Source organism: Lithobates pipiens, unplaced genomic scaffold, assembly GCF_037356315.1.
Source record: "Lithobates pipiens isolate NorthernLeopardFrog02 unplaced genomic scaffold, aLitPip1_a1.2 Scaffold_10, whole genome shotgun sequence".
Lineage (NCBI taxonomy): Eukaryota > Metazoa > Chordata > Amphibia > Anura > Ranidae > Lithobates > Lithobates pipiens.
The window spans coordinates 220999873-221013850 of record NW_027507686.1 but is presented as its reverse complement, the minus strand read 5'-3'; the positions used below and the strand labels follow the sequence as shown (position 1 = coordinate 221013850).

General features: G+C 42.1%; 1 protein-coding gene across 6 annotated transcripts in view; it reads left to right on the top strand.

Annotated features, from left to right (window-relative positions):
• DGKZ (diacylglycerol kinase zeta) overlaps window positions 1-13978 on the top strand; it is a 341151-nt gene that overhangs the window by 278062 nt on the left and 49111 nt on the right. For 5 of the 6 annotated variants that reach the window (XM_077461740.1, XM_077461769.1, XM_077461759.1 and 2 more), the window contains 3 exons: window positions 3658-3758; window positions 7403-7482; window positions 13573-13617. In XM_077461740.1, coding sequence (XP_077317866.1) covers window positions 3658-3758; window positions 7403-7482; window positions 13573-13617 — 226 coding nt within the window. The remainder of the gene's footprint in view (window positions 1-3657; window positions 3759-7402; window positions 7483-13572; window positions 13618-13978) is intronic. The other variant, XM_077461730.1, reaches the window with a different exon arrangement.

Below are 13978 nucleotides of genomic sequence, written 5' to 3'. Positions count from 1 at the left end.
GTCCATGACTTCTTATGTCTTGGATATTCCCAACTGTAAGATCTCCCTGCCATATTCCTGATTCAGATATATGTCTCAAAATATGCAGTGGTTTCCTGATAAATGTAACCGTTAACAAATCTAATCTCTAGTAGATAATAGGGTAATTTCAATAATCATGTATTCTCAGTAGCGAATATTATTTGATATATTTTACGATCAAAAATTGTGTTTTCAATTCTCTAAAGGTTTGATCACTTAGATGATGGGCATTTCCTACTCCGCAGCTGCACATACACAAAGGAGCTGGAATGCTTGTGACCTCATTGACCTATATTGCCACATGGCCATATTAGGCCAATGACATTAGCCATATCAGGTCAAGAGGATGCCTGCCACTTTGCGTACATGCAGCTGCGGGGCGAGGAGTGCCCTGCTCACAGCTGAATCAGTCAGCGAGGGTCCAATCATGAGACAACTTTTCACTGGTTTTGCCAAACTGGGTTTAGACAGTAACAAACCCAGCCTATCCCTGTTCATCAGGAAAATATCAGATTTTCAGATAAGGGAGAGAGCCAAACTTAAATCGAAGTTCCACCAAAAAATGGAACTTGCGCTTTTCTGGTTCCTCCCCCCCCCCCCTCCGGTGTCACATTTGCCACCTTTCAGAGGGGAGGGGGGAGCATATACCTGTCTAATACAGGTATTTTGCTCCCACTTCCAGGCATAGATATCCAAGCCACCCACGGGTATCTACGCCACTTCCCCTCCCCCCCCCCTGTCAGCCGAGGGACAGATCGGCTTCGGGTGCTGACATCATGCATCGTGGGCGCCCTGGACAGGTAAGTGTCCATATTTTAAAAGTCAGCAGGTGCAGTATTTGTAAAAAAAAAATAAAAATCAATAAAATGGCGGAACTCTGCTTTATGCCAAAACGTTTTAATTCTTTCTGGATAAACTGGGCAAGTAGTACAAACCCAATTACCAAAAAGTTGGGACACTGTATAAAATCTACATAAAAACAGAATGCAATGATTTGAAAATCTCATAAAACCATTGTTTTTTCACAATATTTGTTATTTATTAAAGGTACTTAGATTGTGCTGTCAGTGTATGCAGTGCTTTACATATATGTTGTCCATTTCATATCAGTCCCTTCCCTCAATAGAAAATATATCATATGTTTAAACTGAGAAAACATAACATTTTAAGAAAAAAATAAGATCATTTTTAAAATTGATGGCAGCAACGCATCCCAAAAACGTTGGGACAGGGCCATGTTTACCATGGTGTTACTCTCTGTAAGTGTCTGGGAACTGAGGAGACCAGTTGCTGGAGTTTTGGGAGAGCAATGTTGTCCCATTCTTGCCTGCTATAGGATTCTAACTACTCAACAGTCCTGGGTTTTCTTTGTGGAATTTTTCATTTCGGAATGCGCCAAATATTTTCAATTGGTGAAAGGTCTGGACAGCAGGCAGGCCAGTTAAGCACCTGGACTCTTCAACTACAAAGTCGTGCTGTTATTGATGCAGTATGTAGTTTAGCATTGTCCTGCTGAAATATGCAAGGCCTTCCTCGACAAAAGATGTCACCTGGATGGGAGCATATGCTGCTCCAAAACCTGGATATATCTTTCAGCATTGGTTGGTGCCTTTCCAGATGTACAAGCTGCCCATTCCATAAACACTAATGCACCACCATCAGGAATGGAGGTTTTTGAACAGCGTGCTTACAAGCCATATGCTCCTTCTCCTATTTAGTCCGGGGGATGCAGCCCCCATGATTGCCAAAAGGAATGTAAAATAGCAGCACTAGGGTCGTTTTTCCTGTGCCTGCGAGGGTTTCCTAATGGCACGCCGGTTTCCTCCCACACTCCAAGAACATGCTGGTAGGTTAATTGGCTCCTCTCTAAATTGGCCCTAGTATGTGTATGTATGAATGTGTGTTAGGGACCTTAGATTGTAAGCTCCTTGAGGACAGGGACTGATGTGAATGTACAATATATATGTGTAAAGTGCTGCGTAAATTGATGGAGCTATGTAAGTATTTATAATAAATAAATGAAAAATAAATACATTTTGATTTGCCTGACCACAGAAAATGTTTCCCATTTGCAACAGACCATTTTATAGGCGCTTTGGTCCAGAGAAGACAGCAGCATTTCTGGACCAATGTCCAGATATGGGTTCTTCTTTGCATGAAGGAGCTTTACCTTGCATTTTTGGATGGCATGGCAAACTGTGTTCAGACATTTATTTTTGCAAGTATTCCTGAGCCCATGCAGTGATGTCCATCACAGAATCATGACAGCTTTTAATGCAGGGAGGTCTGAGTACCAGATGATCACGGGCATCCAATATTGCATTTTGGTCTTGTCCCTTGAACATAGAGATTTCACCAGAAGTCTTTTACATGGAGTAAGCAATTTTACATGGAGTAACATTATTCTGAAATTGTTTGACGCGTTTTAGATGCGGCTTTTCACAGATTGATAAACCTCTGGCCCATCTTTACTCTTGAGACAACTCTGACTCTATAAGATGCCCTTTATACCCAATCATTTTACTGACCTGTTGCAAAATGTTTTTCCAGCGCTTCCTTCTTAGCACCTCTTATTTTGCCAGATTTTGTTGTCCTGTCCCAATTTTTTTGAGACGTTTTGCTCCTTTCATTTTTAAAATTATCATATTTCTTTTCTTAAACTGGTACATTTTCACAGTTTTCTATTGTGAATAAAATAATACATTTTCTATCGTGAATAAAACATGGGTTAATGAGATTTACAAATCATTTAATTTTGTTTTTATGTAGGTTTTACACAGCGTCCCGAATGTTATGGCTGTCTGTGTTTGTATTGGAGTTTACAGCAAAAAAAACGCATTTTAAAGTAGAACTATAGGCAAAAATCTATTTTTTTTTTTTTCATTTTGAGTAGAGTAAGGGAGGTTTATAACCCATGTAGGGTTTATTTTTTTTGCCTCCTTTGTCCCGTTGAAGAGTACTCCCTTCACTTCCTGTCCCTTAGCCAAACAGGAAGTGAAAGGAAATCCCTGCAAATTAAGATTAAGGGGATCTCTTGGGGACCCCCAGGTCACCAGAACTAGTGTCCCCATTGTCATATTTTCCAATATTCTTTTTCAGAGGACAACATTTGGATCTTTTACTTTCATTTTCAATGATAATGGTTAACGCGACAAATAGGGAGGGTGACTCTTCCTAACGGGCACACAAAAAGCAATAAAAAAATTACAGGTGTTCTAATCTATCACCCCTCTATCTAAAACAAACAAAAAAAAAAATGTTTTGCCTTTAGTTATATTTTAGGCTCGGTTCACACAGGGGCGACTTGTCCAGGCGACTTCGCCGCCTGACAAGTCGCGCTCCGTTCTGTACTACGGAACCGTTCTAATAGTAGCGACTCAAGTCGCTCCGACTTAGAAAAAAGGTTCCTGTACTACTTTTGTGGCGACTTCGGGCGACTTGCATTGACTTCTATACAGAAGTCGTTTTGCAAGTCGCCGCTGAGGTCGCGGCAGGTCACGGCGCTGCAAGTCGTGCATATAGGGTCACTCATGCAAAGACCTGGCCCCATCATTACTGTGGGTCTAGAGAACCATATACAAGCCTGGTTGCGATTTAACAAATCTTCTGAATTTGTCTGTGTCTGTCTGTCTCCAGTCAGCAGCTGGTCCCTGATAGATTGCGCCTTCGTGTTAATCGCATCTCCATGCATGACTATGAGGCTTTGCACTATGACAAGGAGAAGCTAAAGGAAGCCTGTGAGTATTGTGGTCATTTGTCCTTTATCCGTTTCACTGTAACTGTACCTGTCCTTTATTGTTCATAGGTCTTATGTTCATGGTACATCTTTTCTTTGTTATTGTGATCACTTACATTGTTCATTTCTATATCAGAATAAGTCCTCTTACCCTTTATGCCCAGAAACTCTCGCTTCTGTTAAACAGGGTTTTCTAGGAAGGCAGAGGAAAGGAAATCAGAATTGTCACTGTTTCATTATAGTGCAGGTTCAGTGATAAAGGCTGACACCTGATTATATATTATATATATTTTTTTGCAAAATAAAATATACACTGATCAGCCCTTAACATTATGACCACCCACCATAACCCGTCAAGGCATGGACTCCACTAGACTCTGAAGGTATACAAGTCACCTTCTTCCATTGCTCTGTGGTCCAGTTCTGTTTTACTTGCTCATTACAGGCACTTTTGGCTGAGGACACTGATCAGCATGGGCACCCTGACTACTCTGCAGTTACCCACCCCCATATGCAACAAACTGTGATGCTCTGTGTGTTCTGACACCTTTGTATTGTAACCAGCACTAACTTTTTCAGCAATTTGAGCTAAAGTAGATCTTCAACATAGATCGGACTGCATGGACCAGCCTTTGCTCCCCACGTGCATAATGAGCCTTGGCCACCCATGACCCTGTCACAAGTTCACCTACCTTGGACCACTTATGCTTGGCCTGACCACTGCAGACCAGGAACATCCCACAAGAGCTGCAGTTTTGGAGATGCCCAGAGCCACTTGTCTAGCCTTTACAATTTGGCCCTTGTCAAAGTACCGCAAATCCTTACACTTGCCCATTTTTTTTGTGCTTTCAAATCATTAACTTCATGGACAACATGTTCACTTGATGCCTAATCTATCCCTCCCACTTTTATGTGCCATTGTCATTAGATAATGAAATAATATTATTCACTTTACCTGTCAGTGGTAATAATGTTCTGGCTGACCAGTGTTGCTGCAACTCCTTAATAAGTGTAACTTAAAGCCCAATCCTAGGAAACTTGAAAATTCTGCTTGTTTAGGTCTAGGGGGCATGAAAAGTAGATTTACTTTCATTTTACTCCACTCTTCCCCACTGCTAGATCAGTCCCAACAGCGTCTTCTCCGCTATGCTTCAGCTGTCTAAGATCTTAAAGTGATTCTATGCATTAAGATAAAAAACATTCTGTGTGCCGCAGTCCCTCGGCCCCCCCCTAATACTTACCTGAGCCCCATCTCGATCCAGCAATATGTACAAGTGCCTCGGCCATCCGGGACTCTCCCTCCTGATTGGCTGAGATACAGTAGGGGTGCCAGGAGAGAGAAGGGGCAGGGCCGAACCACAGCTCCATGTCTGAATGGACACACAGAATTGCGGCTCGGATCGGTACCCCCATAACAAGCTGCTTGCTGTGGGGGCACTGCGCAGGGGGGAGGGGCCAATAGAGCCGGCGAGGGGCCCAAGAAGAGTAGGATTCGGGCTGCTCTGTGCAAAACCACTACACAGAGCAGGTAAGTATAAAAAGAAAAAAAAAAGAGACTTTATTATCACTTTAATGTCTTCAAGACCGATGCACGGTTCATACCCCTTCACTGGGTGTGAGGATGCCAAGGGACTACCAAAGCTTGCGGGAGCAGAGGATCGGTATGTATGTAAAATTGTTTATATTCCTCATAGACCTAAATGAGCAGTTAACTCTTGCAGTGCGGCTGCCCCATTTCAAGGGAGAATTTTCAGGTTTCCTGGAGTTGGGCTTTAAAGTCAATCTAAATCTACCTTGTCCACAGGGCAACCACTCTAATGTGCAATGTACTGCAGAGGGGGAAAAATGCTACTGATAGCATTATATTTTATTTGTTATTTTTTGGCATAATTCTACTTAAAATTGTCATGTTATACAGGGTTGACAATTATAACTGACAAATGGGTTAACAATTAAGTTCAGAATCAACTAAAGCCATTGAAAAATGGTAAAGTTACAAAAAAAAAAGCCCTAAAAATGAAAATATATTTAATCCGTAGTAAATGGCTTAAAGGGGAACTCTGTTCTAAACAAAGCATTTTTTTTAAATTGTAACTGAATTTTACTGCTCTTGCTATTACTGCTCAATTATATTTAAAGATGAAAACTTCCAGTCATCATCATGAACACCCCTTTCTAGTAAGCATGTCACAGACCCTGAAAAAAAACATGAAAGCTCTGACTCTTAGGATGGCCATATACATATCCTTTTCTTTCATTCAACCCACTGGTTGCTGGTTGTAAACAAGTCACTCTATAGATCGATTTGTGTACAACCAGCCTGTCTATGCATGGATCAAAATTCAGCTGGTTCCTGCTGAACTGGCCGAATTTACATCCATGAATGGCCATCTTTTGAAGCTTGTTTATTAAATCAGAACTAAAGTCTCCTTTTTTTTTTTTATGTCGTAATGTAGAGTATAAGATTTCCTATCATTTGAGCCCAGTCTTGCCACAAAGAGTTAATCCAGCTCTGAGCAATCCTCTTTTATTGTTCAGTGAGATAAATCTTGACAAACAGAGGAAAAACTTTGTCAAATCCTCCCCCTTGCTGGGAGTGACGGGCGATTTACATATCTCGTGCACTAGCCTAAGAGACATGCATTATTTTTTAATTCCCTCACCACCCCTTTCTTTCTGCTGCTCTGCAAGGATTGGCTGTTCCACGCCTCAGCATGATTTGGCACGCTGAAGTCATGTGGGGACTTTTGTGGGTTTTGACTGGATGTTAGTGATCATAGCAGAAGTTCAGTGTAAGAAATGCACAGGAGAAAATGCATATTGACAAGGGGAGTGTAGAGGTGGGCGGGGAGTCTACTGACATCACAACTTTTTTTCTAATTGGGTTAAAACATTGATAAATAAACCTATTGAACATCACTGGCTGCACACTTGTTTTAGAATGGCAGCCTGTAATTCATGTCCCTTAAAGCAAGTTAAATGCACGGTCTGCTATTTAAATACCCCCTTTCTTTTTAGAAGGGCAGCATACAAATTAAAAACAAACCTTTATAGGGGTAGTTGGATGGTTTGCTCACCTTTCCTAACTCTTCCGCTCACATTGCTTAGGCAAGGGTGACATCATCCTTCTTCTAGCGAGATCCGGAAAATCTAGAGTGCTCCAAATCTCACCAAGAATACACTCCCAGCACTACTTGTGAGATTCAGAGCACTCATCATTCCTCGGGATTGTGTTAGCAAAAAAAAAATGCCACCCCCTGCACATTGAAGCCTCAGGAGGGGTAAATATATTTTTTATAATTTTATCTCCTTATATATATTTTTTTTAAAACTGTATGCTGCATTAAAGTAAGGATGGTGGGGTCACTTAAAAAGCCGACCTTTAACAGAGTGGAAGGTATACTTTAATAGGCCGTTTATTTATATAGTATATATCAGGATGAGCAGAAATTTGAGCAAAAAATGTTCTTTCCTGTTTAAAGCATTGCCTGGTACCCTTCATTTCTGCCACTTCTGTCCACCCCCTGTTCTCCTCGGTCTCCCCTTTTCTCGCCTCCTCTATTTATTCTGCTCTCCCTCCCTTTTTATCCTTTTTAATTCTATCCCCGTTTTTCCCAAGTTTTAATTCTTTTCTGGTGATTGCAGCTCTCCCACTGGGAGTTATTGTGGTTCCTGGAGACAGCGATCTTGAGACGTGTCGGATCCACATACAGCAGCTGCAGGAGGTAAGGACACTCCGCGCACACATATTTGTCAGCCTTGTGTTTACAGAATGCACATGCCCTATCCGTGCTCAGTTACTGAATCCAGGCAATTAGAATGTTTTTCTACGTGTGTTCCCTGCTGTGCTTCTTGCCCACAGATATAAACATTCTCAAGTGTAAAAGTATTGGGCCTTCTGACTTAGACCAGACCTGTACATGACGCTAATATACACACAGACACAAGTATAATATAGTGTTTTACCAATCTTTGTGTCTTCCACTGCAAAATTGCTGCTACTCCAGAAGCTGCTATTTAGTGGATATAGACTACTGAGCACACCATTCCATTAAAGTTTATGTAAACTCTATAACTATTTGTAATATATCATGTCCTACCACATACAGTTTTTTTAAAAGAAAATAGTTTCTTGCCAACGGATTCTGCCAAAAATACTTCCTGTTACAGAGTGACAACACTAGGCCACAACCTCATGATTAGCAGCAGCGTTGTCCGCCTGCCGCATGTGCTCCTTCAGCTGGCTGTTGGACTGCCTATCGGGTCTATCCGATATCAGGTCTATCCGATAGACAGCCCAGTGGCCCACCAAATGAGTGGAAGTTCTGTTACTGGCAGAATCTCCAGGCAAGGAACTTTGCAGCACAATCCTAAAAAAATATTTGCTTGAGAAAACATAATACAGTGGTGTATCATGTCAAACATACCATACTAAAAAATTGATTTGAAGGAAAGGTTCACCTTTTGTAACATGTTATCTGTGCTCCAGTTCCCGCAGACCCCCGATCCCCCATTGTGACAGTGGGATGGGAATCCCCCCCACACCCCTTGTCACAATTTGAAAATGGAGTGGTCATGTGGGGCTCTGCCCATATGGTTGCATCATTCATTCACAGTTTCCTGTGAATGAGTAGACTACAAGTACCATGAGCAATTGCGGCTGATGACTTGTAATTCTCAATGAACTAGGAGGGCACTGGGGAACGCTCTCATAGTTCATTGATCTTCCTGCTCTCAAGTAACTGCCTGCCTGTATCTGAGGTACAAGCACACAGCTATCCTGAGAACCAGCTTGAGCCGGCATTGCACCCTAGATCTGCTGATTGCGGGTGCAATGCTTTACACATTACATTTTACCTGCAAAAAGGTGAAAAAAATTTAAGTAAAGAAAAGTCTTGCCCCTTTCTGTGTATTGGATTCCCTGCCCATCATTGCCCTAAAGCATGTTGAAACAAAAAGTATAATTCATTGGGCTACTGCTACAGATAGTGATGGTTAGTCAGTATATGGATATATTGGCTTCAGAGTCATACAAGCCTTGTATATGCACTTTAACTACAGCTAACTCCTTGCTTTTCCCAGATTTTCTCAGCCAATCCTCTCTTCCTTTCCCATAGAATGCTCATCTTTACTGTGCTTTGTAAGACTGTAAAAGCTTCTCTCTTAACCCAAAGTTTCCTTTAAGTTTCGCTGGCAAAGAGCAATGATGATCTGCAAATTACTTAAATCTACAGTGGAACTCAAAAACCACCCTCTGAGGATCTCCGTTATATGCCCCCTATGTATACTCTACTCTTTATGGCTGCAAAATTGTGCACAGTTCAACACCCCCCAAAAATATAGCAATGTTATCCGCCCTTGTGATAGTTGATAGGAAAACAATCTGGTAGATGGTCAGGAATTCTCCCTTTTTGGTAGTTTGCCTTTTTTGGGTGATTTCGTCCTAAGCTGCTGCACTCCTGATATTGATGGGGGCGTCATTCATCAGATGAATGTTTTTACATTGTGTGGTGAGGCGTACCCAGTGCAAACCGTCATACAACTCAATGCTTCATTTTTTAGTTTGTTGTTAGTATACTGCCAACGAGTTTTAGGAGATACTCGCCTCTTCTTCAGGGCTTAGTCAAAGATTTGTTGCTGGATCCAGTCTACGTCCCCTGAAAAGCCTTACGTAAGGGTAAAATGAGCTGAATCATCAGGTTTTGCTGCCAACAAATGTTAGTCCTGCTCATTGTACCCTTATGCAAGGCTTTTCAGAGTTGGCAGTCTGGACCTAACACTTCTCCTACCGGTAGTACTAAAAAAGTGGTAAGGAAAAAAACACAATACCCATGCTTGACCGCAGATGCAACTTCTTGTGCCAGGAACTGCTGCTCTGGCTGAGATGCCTCCACAATTGAGTAGAAGAACGAATAATAGAGTCAAGCTACTTGGTATCGAATGCAAATCTTTATTGGCTGTGTTAGCTTGTTACAGTTGTGTTTCTATATTTAGCTCATAAAGATTTGCATTTTATGAATGATGTCCAGTAGCCAACTTGATTATACTATTTGTTCTGAAAAAAAGGGGGGGGGGACTACATCCTTAAATGCGATAGTACCAACTAATAAAGACTTCAAAACTAATGACCAGGTCAGTCATATGACTGTTGTCGCTAGTCGCTCCCCACCACACAACCAAATGTAGTAAAAAGATGATTAAGGCTACTCTCACACGGAGGCGCTATAACGCTACAAAATAGGGCCTGCAAAGTGCCTTGAAAGAGCCTCTCCTTTCACTCCAATGTGAAAGCCCGAGAGGTGCGCTGGCAGGACGGTAAAAAAAAAGTGCTGCAAGCCGCGTCGTTGCAGCGCTGTAGGAGCGGTGTATACACCGCTCCTAAAATGCCCCTGCCTAATGAAATCAATGGGCAGTACCGCTGACAAAGCGCCGCTTTGCCGTCTGTTTTAACCCTTTTTGGCCACTAGCAGGGGTTAAAAGTGCTAGCGGCAAAAACCTCTGCAAAAATAGCGGCGCTTTACCGCCAACGCCCTAGTGTGAAAGTAGCCAAAGTTCTGCTTCCACAGTCACCTTTCATCCCCCTATCCATTGATTGAATAGTGAAGAAGAAGAAGTAGATTCATGAGGTCACCCTTGTGCTCTCACATCTCATAAGCCCATTCAGTGTTAGGCTGACAAGCAAAGTAATATCCAACCTGATTGGCTCCGATTGCTATTCCTTCTATAGGCTCAGAGTGCTGCTAGGCGGGGTAATTGGTGGAAGACAACAGCAGGACTGATTCAAGTATAACTGCCTGCTGTGTATAATAATTATTAATATGGAATACATTACTGCAATAAATGGTACTTTTTGTAAACTTTTTTTTTTTTTTTTAAAGCAAGCTGATTTCACTTTATTTGTAGCTGAAATTTTTTTGGGGTTAATATTTAATCCTGCACTTTGCACACCATCCTTGGTTTGCACACTGACGTATAAATGCTTATAATAAATTGTAAAAAATGTTTTTCTTCTTAGTGGTCCCTATTGTGTCTGGACATTTAATCGCTGCTCTGTGTGCTCACATTGAATGGTAGCCTAGCCGCCATATCGAATGCCATTTCTTCTGTCTCCTTGCAGACATGTCACTCTGGAGCACTGCGGGGACACACTGACATCATGGAAATAGTTTGTATTGCAGATTATTCCAGACTGAGCTGTTTTATATGGCAGCATCCCAAAACCGCCACTTTATTCCCCTCATTCCCCCCCCCCCCCCCCCCCCAAGTGCTGAGGTCATCTCAGATGGATTTAAATTTATTTAGCTTGGCGCACAATCCCGTATGCTCAATGGGGAACCGGCAGTGGTGATGCCGGAAATACAGCCTGACCAACACTTTACCCTGACGAAATCTTCACTTTCTGTGCAATTACCATTTTTTCTTTTCACTCTTTTTTCCTAGAAGGCAAAAAAAAAAAAAAGTTTTAAACTGATCAGCTACTAACAAAGCTTAGGCAGACATTAAAATCAGGCCTATATTAAACTTAGCAAATATATATTGTAATATAACTGCCTAAATATGTCTTTGTAGTATCTTCTGCTTCAGTAAAGGGTATTTGCCTCCCAGTGGAAAAACGCCATCAGGCTCTATTTCACTGCACAATACTTTAAAGCTGGCCTTATATGGATGGAAATTCGGTAGGTTCAGCAGGTAGTGGCTAAATTTCGATCCATCTATGGCCGTTCCCGTTCATGAAGTCAATCTATCGATCGATTTCTCCTAAACCACCTTGGGAAGTTTTGCTTCAATCAGCTGCAGCACTGATCAGTGTATACTGACAACAAGGGAGGCCCACTGTCAGCATACAATGACACAGCGGAAGGATTCCCCCATCCATCTCATGGATGGGGGAATCGTTTCTTTTTTTTTTTTTTTTCAGCAGGAACCAGCTGAATTTCAGTCCATCTAGGGCCGTTCCCATTCATGAGAAGTCAATCCATCACTGGATTGCCCATGAACCAACGTTCATGTTTCAGTTGGCTGCAGCTCTGATCAGACAGCAGGGAATGCCCACTGTCAGAATACAATAGTGAAGTGGGAAGGATTCCTTCTTTCACCTTGAGTCTCTGGATGGGAGAATCAGTTCAGTTTTTTTTCTTTTTGTTCAGCAGGAATCAAACAAATTTTCATCCATCTATGGCTGCTCCTTTTCATGAGAAGTTTTTTTAGAAAATTTTGCTTCGATCAGCACATGCAGCCAATTGGTTGCAGTGCTGATCAGTGTATATTGACAATAGGGGATGCCTGCTGTCAGAATACAATGACGCAACAGGGAGGATTCCCTCATCCACCTTGACTATGTCGATGGGGGAATCCGTTTAGTTTTTTTTTGTTCAGCAGGAACCGGATGCATTTCAATCCATCTATTCATCTATGGCCATTCCTTTTCTTGAGAAGTTGATCTATGGCCCGATTTCTTATGAACCGGCTTGTTGGAAAATTTTGCTTCGATCAGTGCATGCAGACGATTGACTGTTTCTAATAACGAGAAGTCAATCTTATTGATCAATTTCTTATGAACCAGCTTGTTCGAAAATGTATCTTTGATCAGTGCATGCAGCCATCCAGCTGCAGCGCTGATCAGTGTGTTCTGACGGTAGGGGAGTCTCCTTGCTGTTAGAATACAATGACACAGCCGAGAAGATTCCCACATTCACCTAGAATGTTCCACTGGCTGAATGAAAAAAATGGAACCAAGTATGGACAGATTTAGTCTAGAATGCTTTTAGGCACCAGGTGCTGGAGGGGGAGATTTTAAGCTGGGTACACACAGGCAGAATGTCAGGAGACATTTGACGTTTTTTTTTTGTTTTTTGTTTTTAAACGGCCGACATTCTGCCCATGTATATGTCGGTCTGTCAGATGGAAGCCAGCCCTTTGGTTGGCCTCTATCAGATGTGCATCCTGGAAAACAAACAGCCGACCGACTCCCAATCAGCGCTCTCAGGCAATGGCGCTGATCGGAGTGTTTTGAGTTCGGAGTATTCTCCAGCTCAGGGGGGAGATCGCTGAACTTACCTTGCATGGTTAGTACAGTGTCTCCGACTGTAGCCAACAGTTTTTTGGGGGTTTTTTCGTGCAGCCTGCTGGGTTGCAAAAAAAAGATAAAAACTGTTATGCCGCGTAAACACGGTCGGATTTTCCGACTGAAAATGTTGGATGTGAACTTGTTGTCAGAAAGTCCGCCAACAAATGTGTGAGAGCAGGTTCCTAAATTTTCCGCCAACTAAACTTGTCGGAAAATCCGATCATGTGTACACAAGTCCATCGCACAAAAGTTCACACATGCTCAGAATCAAGCAGAAGGAGCTGCACTGGCTATTGAACTTCCTTTTTCTGTTTTGTTGTACGTATTACTGCGTTCTCACATTCTGAATTTTTGGCCAACATTTGTGTGACCGTGTGTATGCAAGACAAGTTTAAGCCAACATCCTTCGGAAAAAAATCCACATTTTGTTGTCGGAAAATCCGATCGTGTGTACACGACTTCGGGCAGCTTACAGGAGTAGGTGAGAACCCCATCTCTCATTTACGAATCGGTGAACAAGCAGGTGACACTTGAAGCTGTATAGGTCTTATTGTGAATTTTGTTGGCACTCTCTGTCTACATAGGAGTTTACATCTTCTGTCCACTTGCTGAAGTTTCAGATCAGGCTGCCAGTAACTGATTGCACTAATATGAACTGATAAAATGAAAAGGTGTTTAGCAGAGGTGGTATATGGTTATGAAAGCTGTCAGATATTGGGGATAAGATGATTTGACTCTTTCTCTCCAGGACTTTCCTGCGTACCCCACAATATTACAGCGTCTCGACCTGAAGGTGTGTGTAGAACCAGCTATAAAAATGTGTGCCATTCTTGTGTGCCTTGTGCAACATATGTGCTAGTGACTTGTGTGCTTCCTTCTGTGAAAAGTACATGCAACGTGTAAGCTCTCCCTGCTCATGCTCTTCATCTTATCATGGCTAGGACTTACGATTTGTGTCAGCCCCCTGAAATCCAACATAGGGGAATGGCAGTGTTTAGCAGTGATAGTGATCCTTGTTTAAAATTGCATTTAGCTAAAACCAGTTCTTGTTGCCCTTGTCGGGTAACTGGCCAGCCCTCCATGTCACTTATGCAGAAAGGTAGAATAGGTCATTTTTGAATGTTATGATGGATGGTGCATTCATTCTTCTATTG